This window comes from Triturus cristatus, chromosome 10 (genome assembly GCF_964204655.1).
Source record: "Triturus cristatus chromosome 10, aTriCri1.1, whole genome shotgun sequence".
Taxonomy (NCBI): domain Eukaryota; kingdom Metazoa; phylum Chordata; class Amphibia; order Caudata; family Salamandridae; genus Triturus; species Triturus cristatus.
Window position 1 is genome coordinate 836,376,842 of NC_140593.1, and position 20,963 is coordinate 836,397,804.

Here is a 20,963-nt window from a genome sequence, read left to right on the forward strand (position 1 = left end):
TTAATATCCACATGAGTGGTTATCACAGATTACAGAGCTTCAATGTATGTATGCTTTGAAGTAAATCTGGATAGCACCTCATGCTCCGGCTGTATGACCAATGCAAAAAGAACAGATGATAGACCTAATGCTGACCAAATCAAACTCTCGCCCCCAGTCTCAGATCTGGGTTAAATCCATTGTTTTTTTGTTTTTTTTTTTGCATGCCATGCCATTCCAGTTTAGACCCACACATATGCAAATCGGTCTTGACCCTGCTCCCCATGGGAACAGTCTGGCCCGAACTGCCAGGTCAGGTCCTCCCTGGACCAGAAACAAGCTTCCTGGGACCGGGTTCGGGGTATCACCCCTCATCAGCCAGGCTAGCTCAAATCTGGTGGCATAGCGAGCACGAGACCATTGTCTGGGCATACCCTTCCCACTCGCCCTAAGTGTCCATGGGTATGCCCAGTCGTGTGTCCCTTGCGGGCTGTGCCACTGTATTAAAGCTAGCCTGGCTGAGGGGTGATACCCTGAAACCGGTCCCAGGATGCTTGTTTATGATCCAGGGAGGACCTGGCCTAGTAGTTCGGGCTGGACTGTTCCCATGCGGAGCAGAGTCAAGACTGATTTGCATATGGCTGGTCCAAACTGGGATGGCAAAGTGTCAAAAGAACAGTAGATTAAACCCAGATCTCTTGACCTGGGGTGAGTGGTTGAAAAGTATCAGCACTCCGTCCATCCTCTTGTTGTGCCTGCTGTGTCCGGCTGTATGACAAGCCTGCTAAACTAATCCTTTTAGTGCCTTTTTCTATACTGATAAATGCTTGAAGCAAAACATCTTTACTAAAGTGTTAACAGAATGGAAATCCTGGTGCTGAGAGATCAAATAGATGGAACAACCCCCTTACTAACCTCCAGTTGCTCTTGCATAATATCCAAATCTATGGCAGAGTCCGTACACATTATTGAGAATATGGACTCCATGTTTGATTCGCTTCTATAATTCACCCTTCAAGTGAAAACTGTTAACTTCTACAACTTCTTTAAACCAACCAGTGAAACTGACCAAAGCATTGCTCCATGCGTGGCTAGGACACAGGTGTGTGGTCTGCACAAGCCTCCTCTGAAAGCTCGTTGACAAATGAGTCCTAACTTGTTCAGCAAGTCTGACCGTCAGGTGAAAGGAAGTCCTCTAATCTTGCCAGAAATGTACTTGACTGGCTCTTGGGTGAAGACAGTATCTTGTGTGCTAATTATAAGCCATTTTGGTGAGAAAACCCAGATCGTGAGAAGTAGCTACCAACTCCTCTGTTACCATCCCAAACATGTTAATAGACCTGCTTCAGGCGGGAGGCTCCTATTTTTCGAAGCTATAAGTCCCTTTATTTTAGCTGTCTCCCATCTGAAATTGGGTATATTTTTACAGAAGTCAATGTGAGAAATGCATTCTCCCAATTATTTTGTATTTATCCCAGCATAACAATCAGGAACCTCACGTACGTTATCCTGGATTGCTATACTAGATAAACTGCCACAAGCTATAAGATAAATGATCTAATAACCATAAAGCAGAATAGCTACTGCTCAACAAAATAAAACTACAGCACATAAAGTCATTTAAAACGAACCGCATTTAAAGTGCATAGTGCATCTATAAACTAATGAAGTGCAGTAAAATCTAAAATCAGAATAAAAACATTTTAAAGCAAGCGGTAATCATTCTTCACAGAGTGGCTTAAATACACAAGTTTACTAGTTTAGTGAGTAAACAGGGAATGGAGGTGGACGGAGGGGCCAAAAGGAAACCGTAATATCAAACATAATTTAAATCCCCATCTCTTTGGGGTGCATAAAAAATAAGTCCCCGAGTGAAAATCGGACATTTAGTTGTCTTAGAGATCTCGATTAAAGCAGGTTGTCACACCTGATGGGAAGGACTAGAAATGCCCTCTAAACGCAGCTCTTTTCAGAACGTGTCTGTGTGTGCCAGTGTCGGATCTTTGGACCGAAGTGATACCACCTTAGGAAAGCCCTCCTACAGACACCTACATTTAATAGATGAGCTGTTTTGGGCACATAACAACTGCTCTTCAACTTTTTTGTGTAAATTATGAGGCTACAGTAGTGAGGTCTTGGCGTTCTGTTCATTTTACATTTATTTTTAATATGTTTGCTGAAGTTACTTTCTTTGCACTGACTTCAGTGGTTGAGACATCACATCCTGCATATACTAATTAGTTCCCACTAATACGAATTTTCAAAGCTTGAGTTATCCTTTAAACGCATAGCTGGGGGATTGCATCCTGATTCTCTCTTTATTCACCCCCCCCCCCCCCCTCCCCAGCACGCGTCAGCTGGTGTCTGTATCGAATGCGGACTGGTCTGAACGCTGCTGAGCAGGCCTGTGGGACTGGGCTGGACAGTTTAACACTGTCAGCAAGTAAAGGTGGGACAGTTCTTGGCCCATTACTGACCCTGGTGCCTTCAGTGCTCTCAATTGTGCCCCAATAAGAACTCCCTCCCGCAACCAGAACTCGCCCTTCAGTAAATTGCATTGCATTTTAAGCAAATCGTTAAACAGTCTATACTCGTGTAAAACATGCTATGTATATTCAGTTACATGTTTCCAATATCAGTGGCAAAGCCAATAGGTTCGAAAGGCGTTGCCAGTGTTTGTTTGAGCAGGCCCGTTTTACTTACAGGGCTCCATACCCGTGCTTAAATATGAGTGTTTTCTCCTGGGAAGTGTTGTTACTTAAATCCATGTACAGCACTATCCTGTAAATCCCAAGAGTGAGATGGAGGGGGCGGGGTGTTGGGTTCCAGCAGATTGAGTAGGAGGACAGTAAGTTTAAAAAGATACTAAACATTTGGTGAAAATGGAGAGTTGAACAGCTGTCGCATATGTTGAAGTTGAAGTAGGACAGCTGTGCACAATTCTAAGGAGCAGCGTCACTGCAGCTCTTTAAACCCCCTTTGTTTGCTGCACAGTAGTTGCCCGACGCTGGGCGGTGCACGTGCGAGGCCCCTCCGCGCGCAGAACAAAGAGTGCGACATTCCCTCTCGCCTCGGCCCCTTTCCCCGCGGCCTGCTCCCTCTCCTTGGAATGCCTGCTCCGGAGCTGCCAGCTCATCTGGGAACGGAGGGGGCCAGTAAGTCCGGAAGCAGGGGCGAGGCCTGCGAGCAGGGTGGGGCCTGCCGCCCTTCCCTGCATTCTCATCTGGAAGCCATTAGCGCAGGGAGGGGGCCGAGGAATGTCTCTGATCCGCTTCCTCCAGTCAGGAGGTTTAAAGGGAGGAGGGGGGGGGGGGGGGAGAGCACGCACAGCACCCCACGCCCCAGGGCTGCCTCCTGTAGCCAGACATTAGCGGGGGCGCGGGCCAGGCCCAGGGGCCGGTGGCGTCTGTGCTGAGCATGCCACTAGAGGCCTTGTGTTCATCGCAGGTCGGCGAAGTACATGTCCGAGACGAGCAGTGCAGTCGTAGTTTGCAGAAGTGCTGGCAGACTGCGGTTGAGGACCTGGAGTCAAAGACTGGTCTCGTTCTTGCATGCGCAACGACTTAATTACATCCACTTCCTAAGGCCATCGTGGCACATGTCCATGTTTTTGTGGCGCACTAAAAATACTATGACCTTAGCTCGAACTTCCGATGGAACATGGATGTTTGGCAAGACGCAGGTGTCCATGGGTAGAGAAAAATGATTGTGCCACATTGAATAGTCGAAACTTCAAACTCAATTACTAGGTGCACCCCATGTGACGTTACTTTTCTGCCTCTTCCGACCATTAACCACCTGCACAATTAATGTAGGCATTTATTTACATATGCTTACGGTGTTAAAAGCGTAACTTGGCCTTTCAGTTGTGTTAAAAAAAAAAGATATATACTTTTAAATGCTCCTTGTAATAATGGTCCTGTTTCTGGTTGGTTAGTGACAGCCTTTGATTGGTGCATTGATTCCCAAGCTGCTCCTGGTTGGTCACCTTCAGGAAGTCCTGGGATTTTAACCAACATGTAGTATTTTGGCTCATGTAACATCGCTTTTTTAAGGATGGAGTAAAATCTACATGCATATGGGCACAACGCCATGACTGGCTGAAAGGAGTTGTATATGACATTTGGCCGCTTTGGTGCTAATGGGTTTAGTGGCAACCGATTTACACACATTCACAGCATTTTATCCAAGGAAATCGAGACCACTGTAGCAGTACATGCCTGAAAAGTATTGATCATAAAAGATCATGTATATTCTCCGAGGTGGGCTCTCTTAAAAACTATTTGGAAATGTTAAGATGCATTGCTTCATTGACAGTTTAGTGTTTATATTGTCAGTCACTCAGGTTGACAGCCTTGAAAACAAGCATTGGCAGTGCTAATAGGTCAAGCCTTTGCAAGCTGGTACACGGGTAATATTCCTTTTAATTTTTATTGGGCGCAATTGCCACAAAACTAAAAAGGGAAATAAAGGAAACCAGCTCCCTAAACATGACCGCCGTATGCGAGCACTTCCATTTTTAAATATAAAAATAAACTATCCATCACGCATACGTTTCATTGTGTGCAACTGGTGCTTCCCGGAAGGCAACAAGATTTGGCACAGGTGTAGAAATGCTGTATTTTAATGCACATGACATTAAAAGGATGTGTTGGTGCAAAGAAAATGTATTCCAGGTATAAAACGAAGACCTATTACAAATGCACAAGGCGGGAAAATGGAAGTGCTCTTTTTACTCAGATGTACACATGTGATCAAGAAATGGTCGCTCGCAAGTGCAGTAGAGCCAATGGCCGAAGTGAGCTGTGGCAGATGGAAGCAAATGTGACAGTGGAATAGATCAATGGATAAAGAAGCGTGGCACATCACCCTTCTAAGTAGTTCCATTACAAAAATGTTTTATTCCATTAGGCTAGTGAGCAGCTGGCTGTAAGCCGTACACCCCCACCCAAAAAATGGTCCAAACACGGGAACATCTCTGAAACGCAACGTGGCCAGCCGTGGGATTACCCTAAAATCATTGAAGATAAGTGATTCACATGTAGTGATGATCCAGGACTGAAAATCACAGAATTGCAATTATTTGCTCCTCAGAGGAGGTCAAAGTCTAGAAACGCAGCTGTACACTAAGTCCATATCTAAAAATGCACCACCGTGATATGATGCTTTGGGTTCTTCTTTTGGATTGAAGCACCCCTCCTTCTCAGTAGGTTCACACTGGATACCAGTGATTTGTCTTTTGCTTTACATAAAGTGGTCGCTTAAAAGCAATTTCAAAATGCTTTCCATCTCTTAATCGTCCCTCTGCTGCATGTCAATAGAGTGTGTCTCGGGAACCCTTCGCGGAATGATTTGGCACAAGATCTTTAGCCATGATGAGGGCTTGCCTTGCTCCAATCTGCTGTGAATTTGTTTCTATTGCTCTCTATGCGGCAGCCCCGCCACCTAAAATGAGCAGGTTATGTGCTATGCGATCTGTCCTGACCGCATCTATTGTGTGCTGGAGTCACTGCCATCATCTGTTATCTTCGGCCTCTTGTTACTACTGGCGAGGGTGAGCGGGAGAAAATCAATCTCTATTTGGGTTTTTTAGTCCATATCCCGTAACCTAATATGAAAACTTTGGATGGATACATCCCAAGACCGTGAAAAGGTGCTTTTCCAATAGGATATTGATGCACCAGTCTATTGAAACAAAATAGATGTCAAGAAAGAGGGGTTATCGTAATCCTTTTCCTGGGCGGAAGGGACTGTCTCTAGTTTGTCAAGACTTGTATCACTGTAGATGCTTGGGCCTTGGATCAGGGAGATTATAATAATATTGATCACTTGTACAACATAGCTGAATTGTTTTTAGGCATAACCGCTCCTATTGAGCAACTCATTTGTGGTGCTTTTTAGTCTTAATCTGTATACCACGTGTGTGATTCACAGCCAACATAATGTTCCATGCTTACTGTAACTGCCTTTGGGTCATCCCCCTTAAGCCATTGGCTTGAGACCTTGTCAATCACATCTAGAATCAGCCCAGCCTACAGGAGCTTTTTAGCATAATCGTTTTTCGGTTGCCTGATGGGTGTGCTCTGCTGATTTAGAACACATAAGGGACCATTTTTCATATAAAATCCATTCACGAGAGGGCTGGTAGCACTGCAGAGTGGACGCTGATGCTGCAGAAAAGGGCTTCTTTTGAAATGTGTCGTCCCACCCCCCCATGGTGCTGCACTACTTGTTGATTATCAACATAGCACCCTTCTTGAAACTGTGTGGTGCATATCCCAACATTTTACTGTTCCAGGATGGCTGCTGCATTTATGTGTTGACAGATTGGTGGGCTGCAATGAAAGAAAATGCTTTTTTTAACTGTATTTATAGGTCCTGTAGCATCCATTTGTTTCAGATGCTTTTGATTGGCCTGTGCATGCTGGCAAAATAAGAACATTTGGCGCTTTGTACACCGTGCACACATCCAGTCCCCACTTCATACAAATGTCCTGTGTGTTTTGCCTATAACTTGTTTTATTGCCAAGGGATACCATTTTGGTCCGCTGTGACTAAACGTCCGGCATGCTATACAAATGCTGCAGCAGTCATAATAGGTCCAATTACTTTTTTTATTTTTTTACTTTACATCATGCAACATTAATGTGCTTTTTTTCTTGCTAGTCTTTATATATGTGTTGCGTTTAATTCCCAGCATGGTTGGTCGAAGGAGATTGCCACCTGGCCATGCTCAATAAAAGCAAACCTATTGTGTTGGATAGTGATCTTTTTTTTAAGTCAGTACGTAACTCTTCTTGTGGGTGAATAGTTTGTGCATTTTATTAATATTATACTTTTGTAATCTTTAAAACCGCACTTGCTGGAGAGAAAGGCTGCCTGTTGTGCAGTCTCCTTGATGGAAGGGACTAAGTGAGTGAGGTGCACGCTCACAGAGCACACCTCTGGTCACTTGCCAACGAGGCCACATCTGAAACCAACTCTCCTCCAGCCAGGCGCACCCAGTGAGTAGCTCATCTGCGCTTCATGCGTGGAATGAAGTGCCATATTAGTGCAAATACAGCACTGGAATGCGCTGAACGCATTATGGGCCGAATTGCAAGTTTGGTGGTCTGAGGACTGACCAACTCACTGTGGTGCAGCGGTGGTGGCCAGACCACTGTTGCACTGGCAGTCCAACTGCCAGATTACAACTTGGGCGGTTGGCCTGCCATGGCACCAGGATTGGCTGTGGCGTAGCGGTCTGAGGGCTGTAATTTGCTTCATGGTGCCCTGTGGCAAAGCCAAGCTTATTACGACTTTCCTCACCGCCAGCGGTCTCATGGAGGTTCTTACTCTTTAAACTGCTAGTGGTGAGGAAAGATTGGGGGCCCTACAAGGCCCTCTCTTGGCCCTGTGCATAGGGTTGTGCCCCCCTCTGTGCATGCAACCCATTCCTGCACTGCATGGACTACACAGTCCATGCCATGCAGGAACGTGCAATGGCGGCCCTGCGGCAGTGCAGTTTAAGGCTCTTATGCGCCTTTAAACTACACTGCCTCGGGACCGCCACACTGCCCGCCAGACCACAATAATACTCGTAATCTGGCAGATGGCGGAACTATTTGGTGGTTTGGAGGCGGCCCGCTCCCACGTGGCCAAACTCTTAACCGGGCCCCTAGTAGGCATTCCATTGGACAGTTCAGAATGAAGAGTTACAATGTTATTCGTCTCGACCACTCTGCACAAAACGTTCTGAAGTTGTCTGCTGCTCTTTTTTTTTTTTGTTGTCACTTTGTCATTGGGGATGCGAAGTGTACAATAATGTTTACTAAGTTGAAGAGGCTAAGGATAGGGTCTTCAAGATACCTATACATTAAAGTCTCCATTGTGCATTACTGGCCTTGGTAAGTAGAGAAACTGCAAACTGGCGTTTCCTAAATTAAGCTTTGGCAAAGCCAGTAGGTCTCACTTGTCTTAAGTGAGTGCTGAGCCATTGGCACCGCCGGTCTATGTATTTGTTGCTAAAAAAAAATATCAAAATACTGGAAGCAAAGCAAACGCATATCTTACTTTTATTTCCTACTGAACAATGAATTCACTGTTTTCAGTCTTTAAAAATTGCCTGGTTTATTTTTGAAATATTTTTACTTGGGAAATTTAACAGAATTTAAGAAAAAAAGGTAGTGTCGGAATGTAAATGCTTTTTGCCGAGCAGTCCTTTACTTGAAAGGTTCTTGTTATTGGCGATGTACGCTAAAACAACTTAAACATAAAATGCCATTTATATAGTTTAATTTTGCACTTAGCTTTTTTTTTTATGTGCAATATTTAAAAGTTTCGAAACTTATTTGGTTCCTCTTCGCGCGCACTATATCTCCCGCCCCCCACCCACCACCTGAAGTTAACTAGCCTTGGAGGCTGTAGTGTACGTACATATCAGACCTGCTTTGTCCTCAAACGTGTAAGGCTTAGTGTTTGGAGTAAATACGTACGGTTGCAGCACACGGGTGACATCTTGTGGACTTTTTGTGCACTGCAGAATCTGCGGTTTATTTAGGGAGCAATAACTTAATCGTCGAGATGAATTCTACATAACTATATCGTGAGCGTTTCCTTGGAATCTTTGGGGAAATACAGCGGGGTTTTACCCCAGCGAACATTTGTAATTCCTCAGTTTTGCCTCGGTTTTATTTGCAGTCCCCTAATTTGATGTAGGTGAAGTGTGTGTGTGTTTATTTTGGGTGGGAGGGACGTCTTTTCTTTGGGTGGGGGTGGGGGGGGGGGGGGGGGGGCAGTAGGGGACTCCAGGGCAGGGCGTGTTGCTTTCGGGGCCTTGTCACTTTTGCTTTTCACATGAGCACATTATAGCCTAAAAATTCTTGGATGCAGAGTGCGGCTGACTTGAAGGCTAGGAATTTCTGGGGGTGATACCGATGCCATGGGGCCATTTGGCATGTGTTACTCTTGCTGTATTTTAGAAGGGCGGTGCTTGCCTTACTGAAAATCGCACTTGAGATTTGGTTATTTTGGGGGCCGCACGTGATGCCCATTAACTCCTTCACTAATACAACATCCTCGGTGCCCTCTGTCTGCTCTTGAAGTGATAGCCCCACAGTCCTGGGTTACTCGGTCTACTCCCATCGGGGTTTTCCAGCCGTTGTAGTTGGCGCTTAGAAATCACGCTCCAATGCCTGAGCTTATTTTTTTTTATTATGCCTCTCATTGAGGCTGGTCCGCTTTTACTGGCACCATGAAGACTACTATTTTCACATGGTGTTACTTTCCCTTGCTGCAATCGGAATGTGTCCTTAACCTGCAAAATCTCCTGCTTCAACCAAGTTTGTTTCCTCACACCTTACCATTAGTTCATGTCTTTAGGGAAAGGAATGCTTTGTGACTTCGTACGGTTTGTGTCTTGCGTGAACGTGTAAGCATTATTCATCAATGCCTAACTAACCCGCGTCTCTTGCATCCTGTTCTCTCTCAGCCTCGCCAACATCCCACTGACGCCAGAAACCCAGCGGGACCAGGAGCGCCGGATAAGGCGGGAGATTGCCAACAGCAACGAGCGGCGGCGCATGCAGAGCATCAACGCGGGTTTCCAGTCTCTGAAAACACTCATTCCACACACAGACGGAGAGAAGCTCAGCAAGGTAAGGGCTCTGGTTTGCAGGGACTTAAAAAACTGCACCTGGACGGGGAGCAAAGCAGGTGCAGAAGGTAATATTTAGGACTAACTTTAGCAGGGCTAGTAGGTTAGGGTGAATATGAGGAAGAGAGTCCTGGAACTTAGTAAAAGGCTTAGCAAGTTGCACAGGAGGATGGGAATGGCTACAATCTCAGAATAGTTCTTTAGTCCATGAATGCTGCTGGGGCCTAGCAGTATTCAGAGGTGCAGGTTCAACCCTACCCAGTTCCAAAGCAAAGGACACCGTTTGCCTGCAGTGTTGTCACCCTAAGCTGCCCTTTTCTAATTCTTGAGAAGCCAGATCCTCTTGTTTGGCATGAGGAGCATTTGTGAGAGAATGGAGTCTTTGGCTGTATTTGGCAGAATGGGGGTGTTGGTGAAGTCTTCATACCAGAGTAGTTGCTCTATTTCTGGGAGGGGGAGGAAAATGGCTGGCATGGTGTGTTTAGGAAGCAAACTGGGAGAGTGGCATGTAGGGATCTGCAGTGTTGTTCCATGCTTCATCTTCAATGGGGGTTGGCCGCCTTTTGTCAGAGAACCATCTCAAGCGAGAGCAGCCGGGGCTCTTTGCTACAATGTAGGCCCTTGTTGCGAGCTTCCAGAGGTGCTGGTAATTTGCATAACCTACCCCATAGTATTTCTGAATTGTTAAGTTTTACCCGTGGGATCCAGATGCTGAAAGCAGTCCATCTCTTGAGGGAAACTCCAGGGGAGAACAAGGAATTACTAGCGGATCTGGCACAGTATTCCTGGAAATTCCTCCTTTCTCAGTGGAACCTCAGGGTCCCAACTTGTATACCCTAGGATCAGTAACCCGGCATGGTGGAGACGGCGCGGTGTTACTAGGAAAAAATCTGGGACTCTCCAGATGAGGCTCTTAGTGGTGACATGATGTTCTCTGGCTTTTCACAGGCGGCGATTCTTCAACAGACAGCTGAATACATCTTCTCACTGGAGCAGGAGAAGACACGGTTATTGCAGCAGAACACGCAGCTCAAGAGATTTATCCAGGTACATTGACTGACTGCTCTGCCACCTGCTTCACCCCTGCCTCCGCTGTGTCCTGTTGGTCGTCCACACGTTTCACACCTGAGTTCCCTTGTGTTTTCATGTCATTGGAAAATGTCCCACTCCCTTCACCTGCATTTTGTTTTGTCTGCTGTTTCCTTATCCTTGAGATTCCTGTTCTGTTTCATGTATATGTGTTTTTATTCACTTTTTTTATTTTATTTTGAGCGGCTCTGGCCTCGTCCCTACTCTAGCAGCTTTTCCTGTCCTTGACATATATCTAACCGTATATTGAGCTTTCTGCTGTCCGATATTGAAAATTGTCAAAACCGTAATTTCATGAAACTAATGCACACCCCCTACAGATTCAAATGTCAAATTTAGGTGCCCTCTCTCGCCACCTTGTGGCCACTTAGTAGCAAATTATTTGATCTTCACGCTGTTTTAATGATTATGCATGTGTACGTCTGGGGACTAACCTAGCTGGCAATTTATTGTGCTCACCGCTGAGCTGACTTGTCCGTTTCTTGATTTTAGCAAGAGTTCAGCGGCTCGTCACCAAAGAGGCGGCGAGCAGAAGACAAGGATGAGGGCATTGGGTCTCCTGACATCTGGGAGGATGAGAAGGCAGAAGATTTGAGGAGGGAAATGTTCGAACTGCGGCAGAAGCTGGACAAGGAGCGGTCGGTGCGCATGATGCTGGAGGAACAGGTGAGGGCTCCAAGTGTTGTCATATTGGGGGGGGGGGGGGCGCATCGCCTCATGTAGGGAGGTTTGTGTGGCACGTGCTTGCTGTTCCTGTCGCCATCGTTCTGATTCTCCCCTTGTTGAACCAAAAAATGAGCTTGCAAAGTAGTCGGAGTTTGCACACTTGGCAGCTTCCAACTGGATGCCTTTGATTGGCTTTGATTGGCTTTTCTCTACCTGCAGTGGAGGGTGCGCCACCTGTTCAGTGGCTGGGAGACACCGTTATCTCTTCCCACAGCTTCTGAACTCAGCTACTTGTGCTAAAGTGATTATCCCCGCACATGGCTGACTGCCCCAGTGCTTGATTCTGCCCTTGGTACTAGCAGTCTTCGAGGGTTAGCTAGTGCGCCTTTACTTTTATGTGTCTGGAACGTTAATTTTGCTAACACGTTAAAGATGCACAGTAACGCACCTCTTTCTAGGTAGATATGAAAACAAAAGTTGGGTAGTGATGCAGTACAGTTTCACCTCCGCTGTAATGAGGAAAAAACTGGTTTCATATGGGAAAGAAGGGAAAGGTTGGGTGAGAGGAATTGTTCTGGTCTAGCGCACGTCCTCCCGGTTGATGATATTTAACAAAAGCGTGAGCAGTTCTGTTGTGTATGTTCTAGGCTCCAAATGCTAGTTTTAGGGCTAATCCCAGATTGACGGAGACCCCTCCATAGGATATGTACACCCTCATTATTGGGTCAGCTCCTCATTGGGTGTGTGCTGCAGTGCCCAATAGGCCCAGTGAAGGAGCTATTTTTCGGAGATCCATTCTCTGACCGTGGTCAGGGGATCACCTTACCACTCGGAGTCGCCCTTTGCATTGCAGGGGCAACTTCTAGTAGTAGATTGGACCGAAGTGCATGATTTTAAACTAAGGGCACCCCAATCACCTTTGTTCTTGGTGGATGCTCTTGTTAAGGGTTAAACAGAAGTGAACACCTAAAGTAAGACTGATACCTGGAGTTCCTGACCGGGTCAATGTGTTTCTTGCCACGTGTGCCCACTTAAGGTTCAGCGGCAACTTATCAGGACCAGAACATATAACCTAATCTACTAAGGTGGGCTCCCAGGGTTGTGCGATTGACCCCCACCAGATTTGATTATTACCCAAATCCACTCCCCTAATTGCGAAGAAGGTTCTTTTAAAAATCATAAGACCACGACCAAATGTTGATCCAGCATCCTGGGAAGTTGTGGCGGAGGGTAAGACGTCCGAACGAAGACGTTTCAAAGATAACCAGATCTCGGTTTGTATATATGCCTCTACACTTTATTTATTTGTGTGGGTGTGTCCATTGATCTGGAATCTGTCTTAAAACCAGCCTTTGGAACCCATCAAAACTGCACAGTTTTATAAAAAAAAATAAAGGTGGCTTTCATCTGCACCTTCAAGAGCGTTAGCTGTTGGTACGATGTCGACCTTGTTATTCCTCGTTAATGGGACTGAATTGGAGCACGGTGTCCGCAAACGCTCTTGAAGACTGACTAACTTTCTTAGCAAGTTGGCCGAACAGAAGACATTTTAGTGAAATAACTTGACAGGTACTCTAGTAATGTTTTGAATGCCAACCAGGGGGCCATGTTATGCAAAATGGTGCTGCTGGAAAGTGCACAGTACTTCCCTAGTCAATCCCTGAACCTGGGCCTGCAAACCTGAGAGAACAGCATTGAAAGACAGACCAGTGTTTTGAAACTGACCACCTGCTTTCAATGCAGAGAGTGTGGCAGGAGTTGAAGGAGCATGTAGGTGTAGTGTGTAAGGCACTGCCTACCTGCAGTGGCATACTTTAAGTTGGTAAATCCCTAGAACTCTTGTTCCTCTCACAAGCAGCCCCATTGGTGGAAGTGGTGGTCTCATTCATCCTCTTCTGTGTGGTGCGCAAGAGGTGCACATTTTGACTGCCTGTGTGCCCCTGTGCCTATGTCAGTAATATTACTTGGGCACTGGTGTTCTGTTAGCATGGGGGTCACAACCCCACTGATATGAGGGAACAACTCCCTTGCAATTGTGAGTGCAAACTATGCACCTGTGCAGCCTCTGCTGTAATATGTATGCTACAGGTGTCGGGTGACAAAACGGGTGCGAATGCTTCTTGTGACCCCGGGGCACAGTCCTACTATCGCCTTGGGTATCTTTATTACACGAAGTCTTGGTTTTGTTATTGTCTTGATCTCTCTTCCTAAGAGTTGCAAATATTGGCTCTGTATTAGAAGTTCTCCATGCTGGGTCTGCATAGGGATGAGTGTAAAGGAGCCAACAGGTAAAGAAAATGTGTCTTAAATACCTTTTAGTGGTATCTCCGTGCCAGTGTGGATGAGGACTGTTCTCAGTGTGAGGAGAGCCTGTGGTATTGAAGATTACCTGCAAGTAATCGATCACACTGGAAAACAAACGCTGCATGCGTCTGATGTGCCGATATTTATTGTTTGACCAGCCTGAGGTCTGTCTTGGATGCCTGTAATTCATAGTACAGGTGGGAGGGGAACTGTTGGAAAATAGGGCGTCAGTTGTTTGATAAAGTATTGTATGTCTCGAGTTGGAACAGGGTCCACAGCCGCTCTCCATTTGAGCTTCATTATTTTACAGCATCTGGAGGTTAAAATCGTGTTTGTTTGAAAGACCACTTCATTCGTATGTTGAAGACTGGATCATTTAAAACCATCTTATGTCTCTGACATGATACCTTTTGCTTTTGCTCTGTATAGGCTGCGCCGCCCGTATCTCAGTTGCAGACTTTGTTGCATGTGCCTGGCCGATGGCAGAAAAGAAGAGACTGAGTTCGATTAGGAGCTTAGATTTTGGTTCTCTCTCTCTCTGCTTAGACACTGCCAACGTCTTGTGTTCTGCTGGGTCTAATATTGATTTCAGGAATGGAAAATAAAGGGGATTCGCTGCTGCGTATTCTTTCTTGGCACTCTTTGGTTGTGGCGAGCCACTTTCTGACGACTCGTTCATCTGTCAGAGACAGGATATAATCCTCTTGGTGCTGTGAACTTTGACTAACTCTTCCTATCAGATTTCCAAGTTGTCACTTTTTGCAATCTGTGCTCACTGTCTTCAGTAGTGCCCATGGCTGTGTCATCCCCATGGCTGTGTTCAGTCACTTTGCCTCATCTGTGTATTGTTGGTCCACACTCGTGCATGATCCCGCCCCCATCTTTGACACCTTATGCTGGCACAGAATTAGTTCTTTCTGGAGACCAATGGTGTGGGCTTCTCTCTTTCTCTGGCTGGCTGGCAGGTGCGCTTCCTGGATGCTCACATGTACCCTGAGAAGCTGAAGGAGATAGCCCAGGAAGTCAAGATGGAGGAAGAGCAGCCTGTGCGACTACTGCACCAGGAGACGGCAGATCCCGGGCAGGAGATCCACACACAGGTGAGGCTCCGTTTCTCTTAAAGAAGACTTTTGGATTCAGTAAGCCTCCCGCAATTTGACTCGGCACTTCCAGAAATTAAATTCTAGATTTTGTCATGGTCTAACCTTGAGATGGTGCCAGCTACGCCTTTCTGGTTTAGTCCATTCCAGTATCTCTGTGGTTCATGAGTGGTAAATGAAAGGCTGCTCCTGCATTTCTGGCTTCAGTACCTGGCATCTCAGGTGGCCTCTCTTCGGAAAGTAATTTCTATTTCTAGTGTATCCGACTGATGTGATATGCTAACACGCGTGGAGCGCCTATAGATCAGCCTCACCTACACATACACAAGCTTTTCAGAAAGTATGTTTTCCATTTTACCTCTAATTCTATAAATGTTTCAAAAGCTTGTGTGGCGTAGCATTGCAGTTTATTTTTGAGAAATATTATGTTATCTTGCATTGTTGACATTGATGCTGCAAAGTGAAATCCTGCTTCAAAATAGATGGGGTTTTTTATGCTGCTTTGGAACTAACAGGCTAAATATTGTTGATTTTGTGGTTGCCGATATGAACCATGCTCTGAAAGTTGGAAACCAGTGATGTGATTTCAGCTAATCACAGTGCAGCCATAAAGAACGGTATAGCTTCAAAATCTCAAATTTGCCTCGCAAGCCAGTCTGCAGGTTGCCAATTTTGGGACAAGTATTTCAAAGCATGTTCTGTTCGCCTGGTGTTTCAAATGGTGCTCCAACAGTTAATAAAAATTGTTTACAATTAAGTAACTTATTGAGCTAAAACCTAGCCTTCTTCTAAGATAAGTACATTGTACTAATGGGTCTCGTGCTAGCTAATGAGTGTTGGAACATTAGATGTGGTGGTGGGAGTAAAGTTGTGAAGACCTGAGCAACAAGTATGTGCTTTGCCACCATATGCCAAATAAAATTGACACCGCTTCTTCATCAAGCATTGAGAGGATGCTGTGGTCCAGCTTTGATGTTGAACATAATGGATCGGTGGAGCACACAGAACTAGAACTTGTGATAGAAGTCCTGGGCATAGACTCTGTAGATCCGGTAGAGGGCAGAGAGGGCGCAGACGACACACTGTTCCCAGAAGTCTCGGTTGGAGAATCTAAACGGGTGGTTTCTCAGACTGCACTCTAACCTAGAGCCTCTGAAAGAATGGTGGGTGCCTGGTCCAGGCCGTGACTCCCCACACCACTCAGAGATTCTAGCTTGTAGAGAACGGACCAAGATGCCCAAGGTGCACACCGGTAGAGGGAAACTTCTTTAGCTGGGAACTGAGCTGAGTTAAAGGTTCTGCTCTTGATTACTTATCCCTATAATTGAAAAGCAAAAAGGCTAGCCATCCGACATAACCTAAGATTCATGAGTTGGATTCTCCCATAGCCACTACTTGACGTTACAGTGCATTGAGCCGGGTTAGGCCATGCTGCTGCAGTAGAAGGACAAAGAGGGTGCAATAACATAGTGCCTCTCCAGGTGTGTCTGACACCATTGCTGCTCACGGTTGAGGCCCACACTTTTACAGTTTTGTAAACCTTGAAGTTTTCAAAAGCAAAAAAACAATGATAGCTGATCCTTGCTCTACATAGTGGCTGGAAATCGGGATATGAATGGCGCCTGTGAAGTGGAAATGGTTAACCCATGCATGGCTGATGCATGTTTGGAGAAGACCGCGCACACACATGGAAAGAGCAGTAATATCTTAAGTAGGTTTGACAGTGTAGTTTGATATAAAGCGCCTACATGCCCCCTGGTGTTAGTGGGTATAAAAGAATGATCCATAGTCATGAAGGAAATTTAGTTGTGAATGCAACCCATTCATGACGCAAGTCGCCCCATCGGAAGGAGGGCGAGCTCCCTTATCAAAGCTGATTGGGATCAAACTGAACTATAAACCCGGAAACCAGAATCCAGCTACTACTTAACAAATTACGAGCCATAAAAACCTGCCGGACCCAGGAGGAGTGACGCCCTCTTCAAAAATGCACCCATTTCCCTTCACTCTACCTCCCATTACTCGTCAATCCCAATTATCGTCACTCCTGTTCAGCGGGTATAACTGACCTGGAAACCAGGCAAAAATGCTGCATTTTTCAAGAGAATGGGTGCAAAACTAATCTCAACAGTGTATGCCAATGACAGCCATGTTCTGCAACTCACGAAATGTCACTCTCCCAACTATCTGTAAACTATGTGGGCTGGGTACGAAAACGGTACCCAGCTCAGTGGTGTATGTATTTTACGATAAAATTAAGCCTGTAATTTTCGATCAGGGTGCTTCGAATTTAATGCACAAGTAGTGCCGGATCTTTTTCAAAAGGATGACCGTTGTCTATATATATATATATATATATATATATATATATATATATATATATATATATAGTGCTTTCATCGAGAAATGCCTGATCAATTAATGTGAAGAAAAGCCACCTGCAGGTACTTGAGGGGAGGGATGCGCTCTAATGATAACACCATATGGCAGGTGCCGAACCGGGTAGAGGAGCGATCCTGTGCCAGGGAACTCGCTGAAGCCCCCAAAGTTGAGTTGCTAAGATCGTCAGCCTAACCTAAAAACTGATCAGATGTACCAGATTGTACTTGCACAAATGCTTTAAAAGGTAGAATGCTTCCTAAGGGTAACATGCATATTTAGTTTTTATGCGGCTATAGTGCTCACTGTGGTTGTCACCTCTTCGCCTAGAGTGTCAGCCGAAGAATGTAGTCAGTTGACAACTTGAGGGACTAGATGGGGGAATTGAATCCCATTTTAACAAAGGACCCTTGCCATATCTTCCAACACCTTGCCTCCCCTACCCTCTTTTTCCAGTCCTTTGCTTGCACTGTGCAGGAGGGTACAGCTTCCCTGCTGGCTGCTGCAATACACCCTTCTGTATGCACATCACATCTTCAAGCTGCTGTGGTGGTCCCACTGATAAAGGTGTAGAAGCTATCTCATGGCTTTCCAGAAAAATATTGAAGAATTTGATGTCCCGTTAAGGTGCAGAACTATGTCTCTAGGATTATTGGGAGCCTTCTGCTGTACCGTATCCCTCTCCAGATGTTTTTGGCAAGAGCCAATGTACTGAGGCACCCTGTCTAGCCTACAAATGCTTCTCTGGGGCTGCTAAAACATACCTAGAGTAGACTAACCTGACTTCTTTTTCTGTCCTTCTCCCTACGCCATCCACCTCGCCCAGATTCGAAGGAGTACCACCTTTTTAACCGATCACATCCTGTAGGAAAGACCTTGTCACTCCCACTATTTGCCCACTGGTACTGATGCTTTTGATTGGAAGAGTACTGGGACCCTGCTAACCAGGCTCCAGTGCCAGTGCTCATCCCCTAAAAACGGTACAAATGTTAATTGGAACCCAAATGGCAAGGACTTAAGCACCATTGTAAAACCCTGGTAAATGATATCCATGGCATGGGTACTAAAGAGGGCCCCCTAAGGGCTGCAGCATGTATTCTGCCGCCCAAAGGTATCCACACTGCAGGCAGACTGCCATTGGTGCAAGCCATTTTGATAATGCGACATTTCCCATTCCCTGTGTGCAATGCCCATGTACTATATGTGAGTCACCCCTACAGCAGGCCTTTAGAACCCTGAGGCAGGGTGCACTATATTACATGTGAGGGTACTTATGCACAAGCAGATGTGCCCCTTTGATGCCTTGTTCCATTGATAGGCATTGCAAGTGCTCATTAAGCCATTTTGAGTACATTAACTGGGCACTGATCATTCAGAGTTACCCAGCTACATAATGGCTTCACTGAGAGTAATGGTATTTTTTGTCTATCATCGTGTCTTATTAAATCTGTAATGATGCCAGTATCAGATTTATTAGGACATGTACACAGAGGGAACCTTAGGAGTGACACTCTGTAGCCCTACTAGTCTCTTGGTGTGTTGGCTGACTTATATATTCCGGCCTGCCTCCACACACTAGTTTCAGCCCCCCTGCAAGGGAGAGCCTGTGCTTACAGAGTTCACGCACAAGGCCTCCTCCAGCAGGATTGCTGGCGATTTAGCATAACGAGGCCAGAGTTTTCAAAGCCTTTGACACGCAACCATGGCTTTCACCTCCGATCCTGGATAATGCCACCCCCTGCCCTGGGGCCCATTTGGCACCAGAGCAGGCAGGAAATTAGTTATGCAGAAGACTTGTTTCACCCACAGCCTAGCCTCACTTTTAAGGTGGCCTACCTGAAGTGAACAGTCTGAGAAGGGTTTCACCATCTTGTTTTTAGTGAAATGGGGACTTCTGGTTCAGGATCATGCCCACACCTCACAGGAAGTGGTCGTATAGGGGGTGTAGCCAACCTAGGGGTAGGCGGCCCATTGGTTGCTACCTCCTACTCTCCTAAAGCCCCTAAATTGAATATTTAAGCCCCCCCACCCACACCAGGTTTATATATTTGACTTCTTGGGAACTGAAGGACAAAGAAGAGACCACACCACGAGAACCAAGACCTGGCACCAAACCCGGTCTTGCTGGTTGCTCCTTAACCATTGCAAAGACACAACTCTTCCTGGGGCTGTGCATCCTCTTCAACACTTGAGGACTGTCCCGCACTTCGACAACCAGCCGTCATCTCCCTTGTGGAGGAACCATCCCCCTGCATCAGCAGCCACAGACCTCATCTGCCTGGTTCACCGTGTTGCTGGCCATCGGCTCCACCGAGGGAGCTCCACTGCAGAAGGAGGTCTCTGTGGCGGTAGGAGGTCAGCCCTGTCTCTCAGCTAAGTTTCAAGGCGCTTGACCCTCCAGGAGCCCACCAGCATAAATACATGGAGTACCAGTGCACTTGTACTAGCCCAGGCTTGTTTTGCCTCCAGCCTGGACCCCACCGCCTTGGAAGCCTTCCTGCACATCAAGGATAGATTACACCCACGACCAGAGTGGCTCCTGCCTTGTTTTTCTCCCCTCTGCAGGTATACTGACAACCATGAGAGCCTCAAACTCAAGTGGCCAGCCAGCCACGCACCTCTGCACCCGCGCTCCACAGTCTGGGTACACAACTACTGACTGCATCCCCTTAGCCTAGGGGGTCCTCACAACATGAGTGCCCCCCACCTTTTGGGTTCACCTTGACTTGTCACCCCCACCACCTCCATTTCAGGTCCCATTGACTTTAATGGTGTAGCGTTCGAGGCTACCATCCCTAATAGCCACTCTGCATCCGGACACACCAGGGCAGGTAGAGTGAAACTGCTGATGGTACTTTGGATCTTGCCCCCCCCCCCCAACACCTCAAGTCCCAAGGGCACCTTTGAATTCCACTAGCAAGTACCTTGTTGCTGTATGTGGTTTTCTCCCATAGGATAACCTTGTAGTGTTCAAGGTGCATGCCTCAAATACCGTTATGCGAGCTATTTTTCTATTTCCTTCTAAAATCAATAGCTCCACTTGTACTCAAAATTATTCTGAAGATCTTGGTGTCAAATTTCTTATAAAAATCTGCTTTATTTTCATACACTGGTCTTGGATTTCTTACTGAGTGTGTGAGAACCGGTGCTTGACACTGACACTTCATTGGCAACACTGGCACTAATGGCAGTCTGGCACATGTTGGCACGGTTTGTGTAGTTTAGAGAGCATTATACCAGTTGTTTATCAATTTCAACATACTCCAAACATTACTCATGCCTGCTTCCTAAGCTATTTTTATAGCTTTGGTGGCCTCGAGTAGTCGAAAGGGTTACACTTGCAAGCAGCAGTGTCCTACTGACGAGGGCCCTGGAACTTATTTTACAAATTAAGCACTGGTGTGAACCATTCGACTGTGTGCTACAAATGCTTAACTCGCCCCTCTGATAAGCCTAAACTGCTGGACCACACTACCACAAATAGAGCGCTTGGGATTATTAAAGTATGCCCTGTAAACCACAGGAGCGTGGCCTGGACTTATTGCATGGTGTGCCTTACTTGTGCATCACTATGTAAAAAGCAAGCTTCCTACACGTCTGCGAACTTAAATCCTTGTGATGAAGTGGATATGATGAGTCTCACAAATGAGGTACGTGGAACCGCATATACAGAATCATTCTGTGGGTTCTAAATTATTAACCTAGGCTGGGTAACCAACATAAATGTAGTTTTTCCATATGACCGATTCTAAGGAGGCTCCATTAAAATTCTCCCCGCACCCTAAATGGCAAGGATGGTTTACAGTCCAGAC

General features: G+C 46.1%; 1 protein-coding gene across 4 annotated transcripts in view; it reads left to right on the forward strand.

Moving 5' to 3' along the window:
* TFAP4 (transcription factor AP-4) overlaps positions 1–20,963 on the forward strand; it is a 41,444-nt gene that overhangs the window by 10,769 nt on the left and 9,712 nt on the right. For 2 of the 4 annotated variants that reach the window (XM_085628459.1, XM_085628456.1), the window contains exons 2-5: positions 9,449–9,614; positions 10,562–10,660; positions 11,195–11,368; positions 14,638–14,772. In XM_085628459.1, the coding sequence (XP_085484585.1) occupies positions 9,449–9,614; positions 10,562–10,660; positions 11,195–11,368; positions 14,638–14,772 (574 nt within the window). The remainder of the gene's footprint in view (positions 1–9,448; positions 9,615–10,561; positions 10,661–11,194; positions 11,369–14,637; positions 14,773–20,963) is intronic. The other 2 variants (XM_085628460.1, XM_085628458.1) reach the window with 1 other exon arrangement.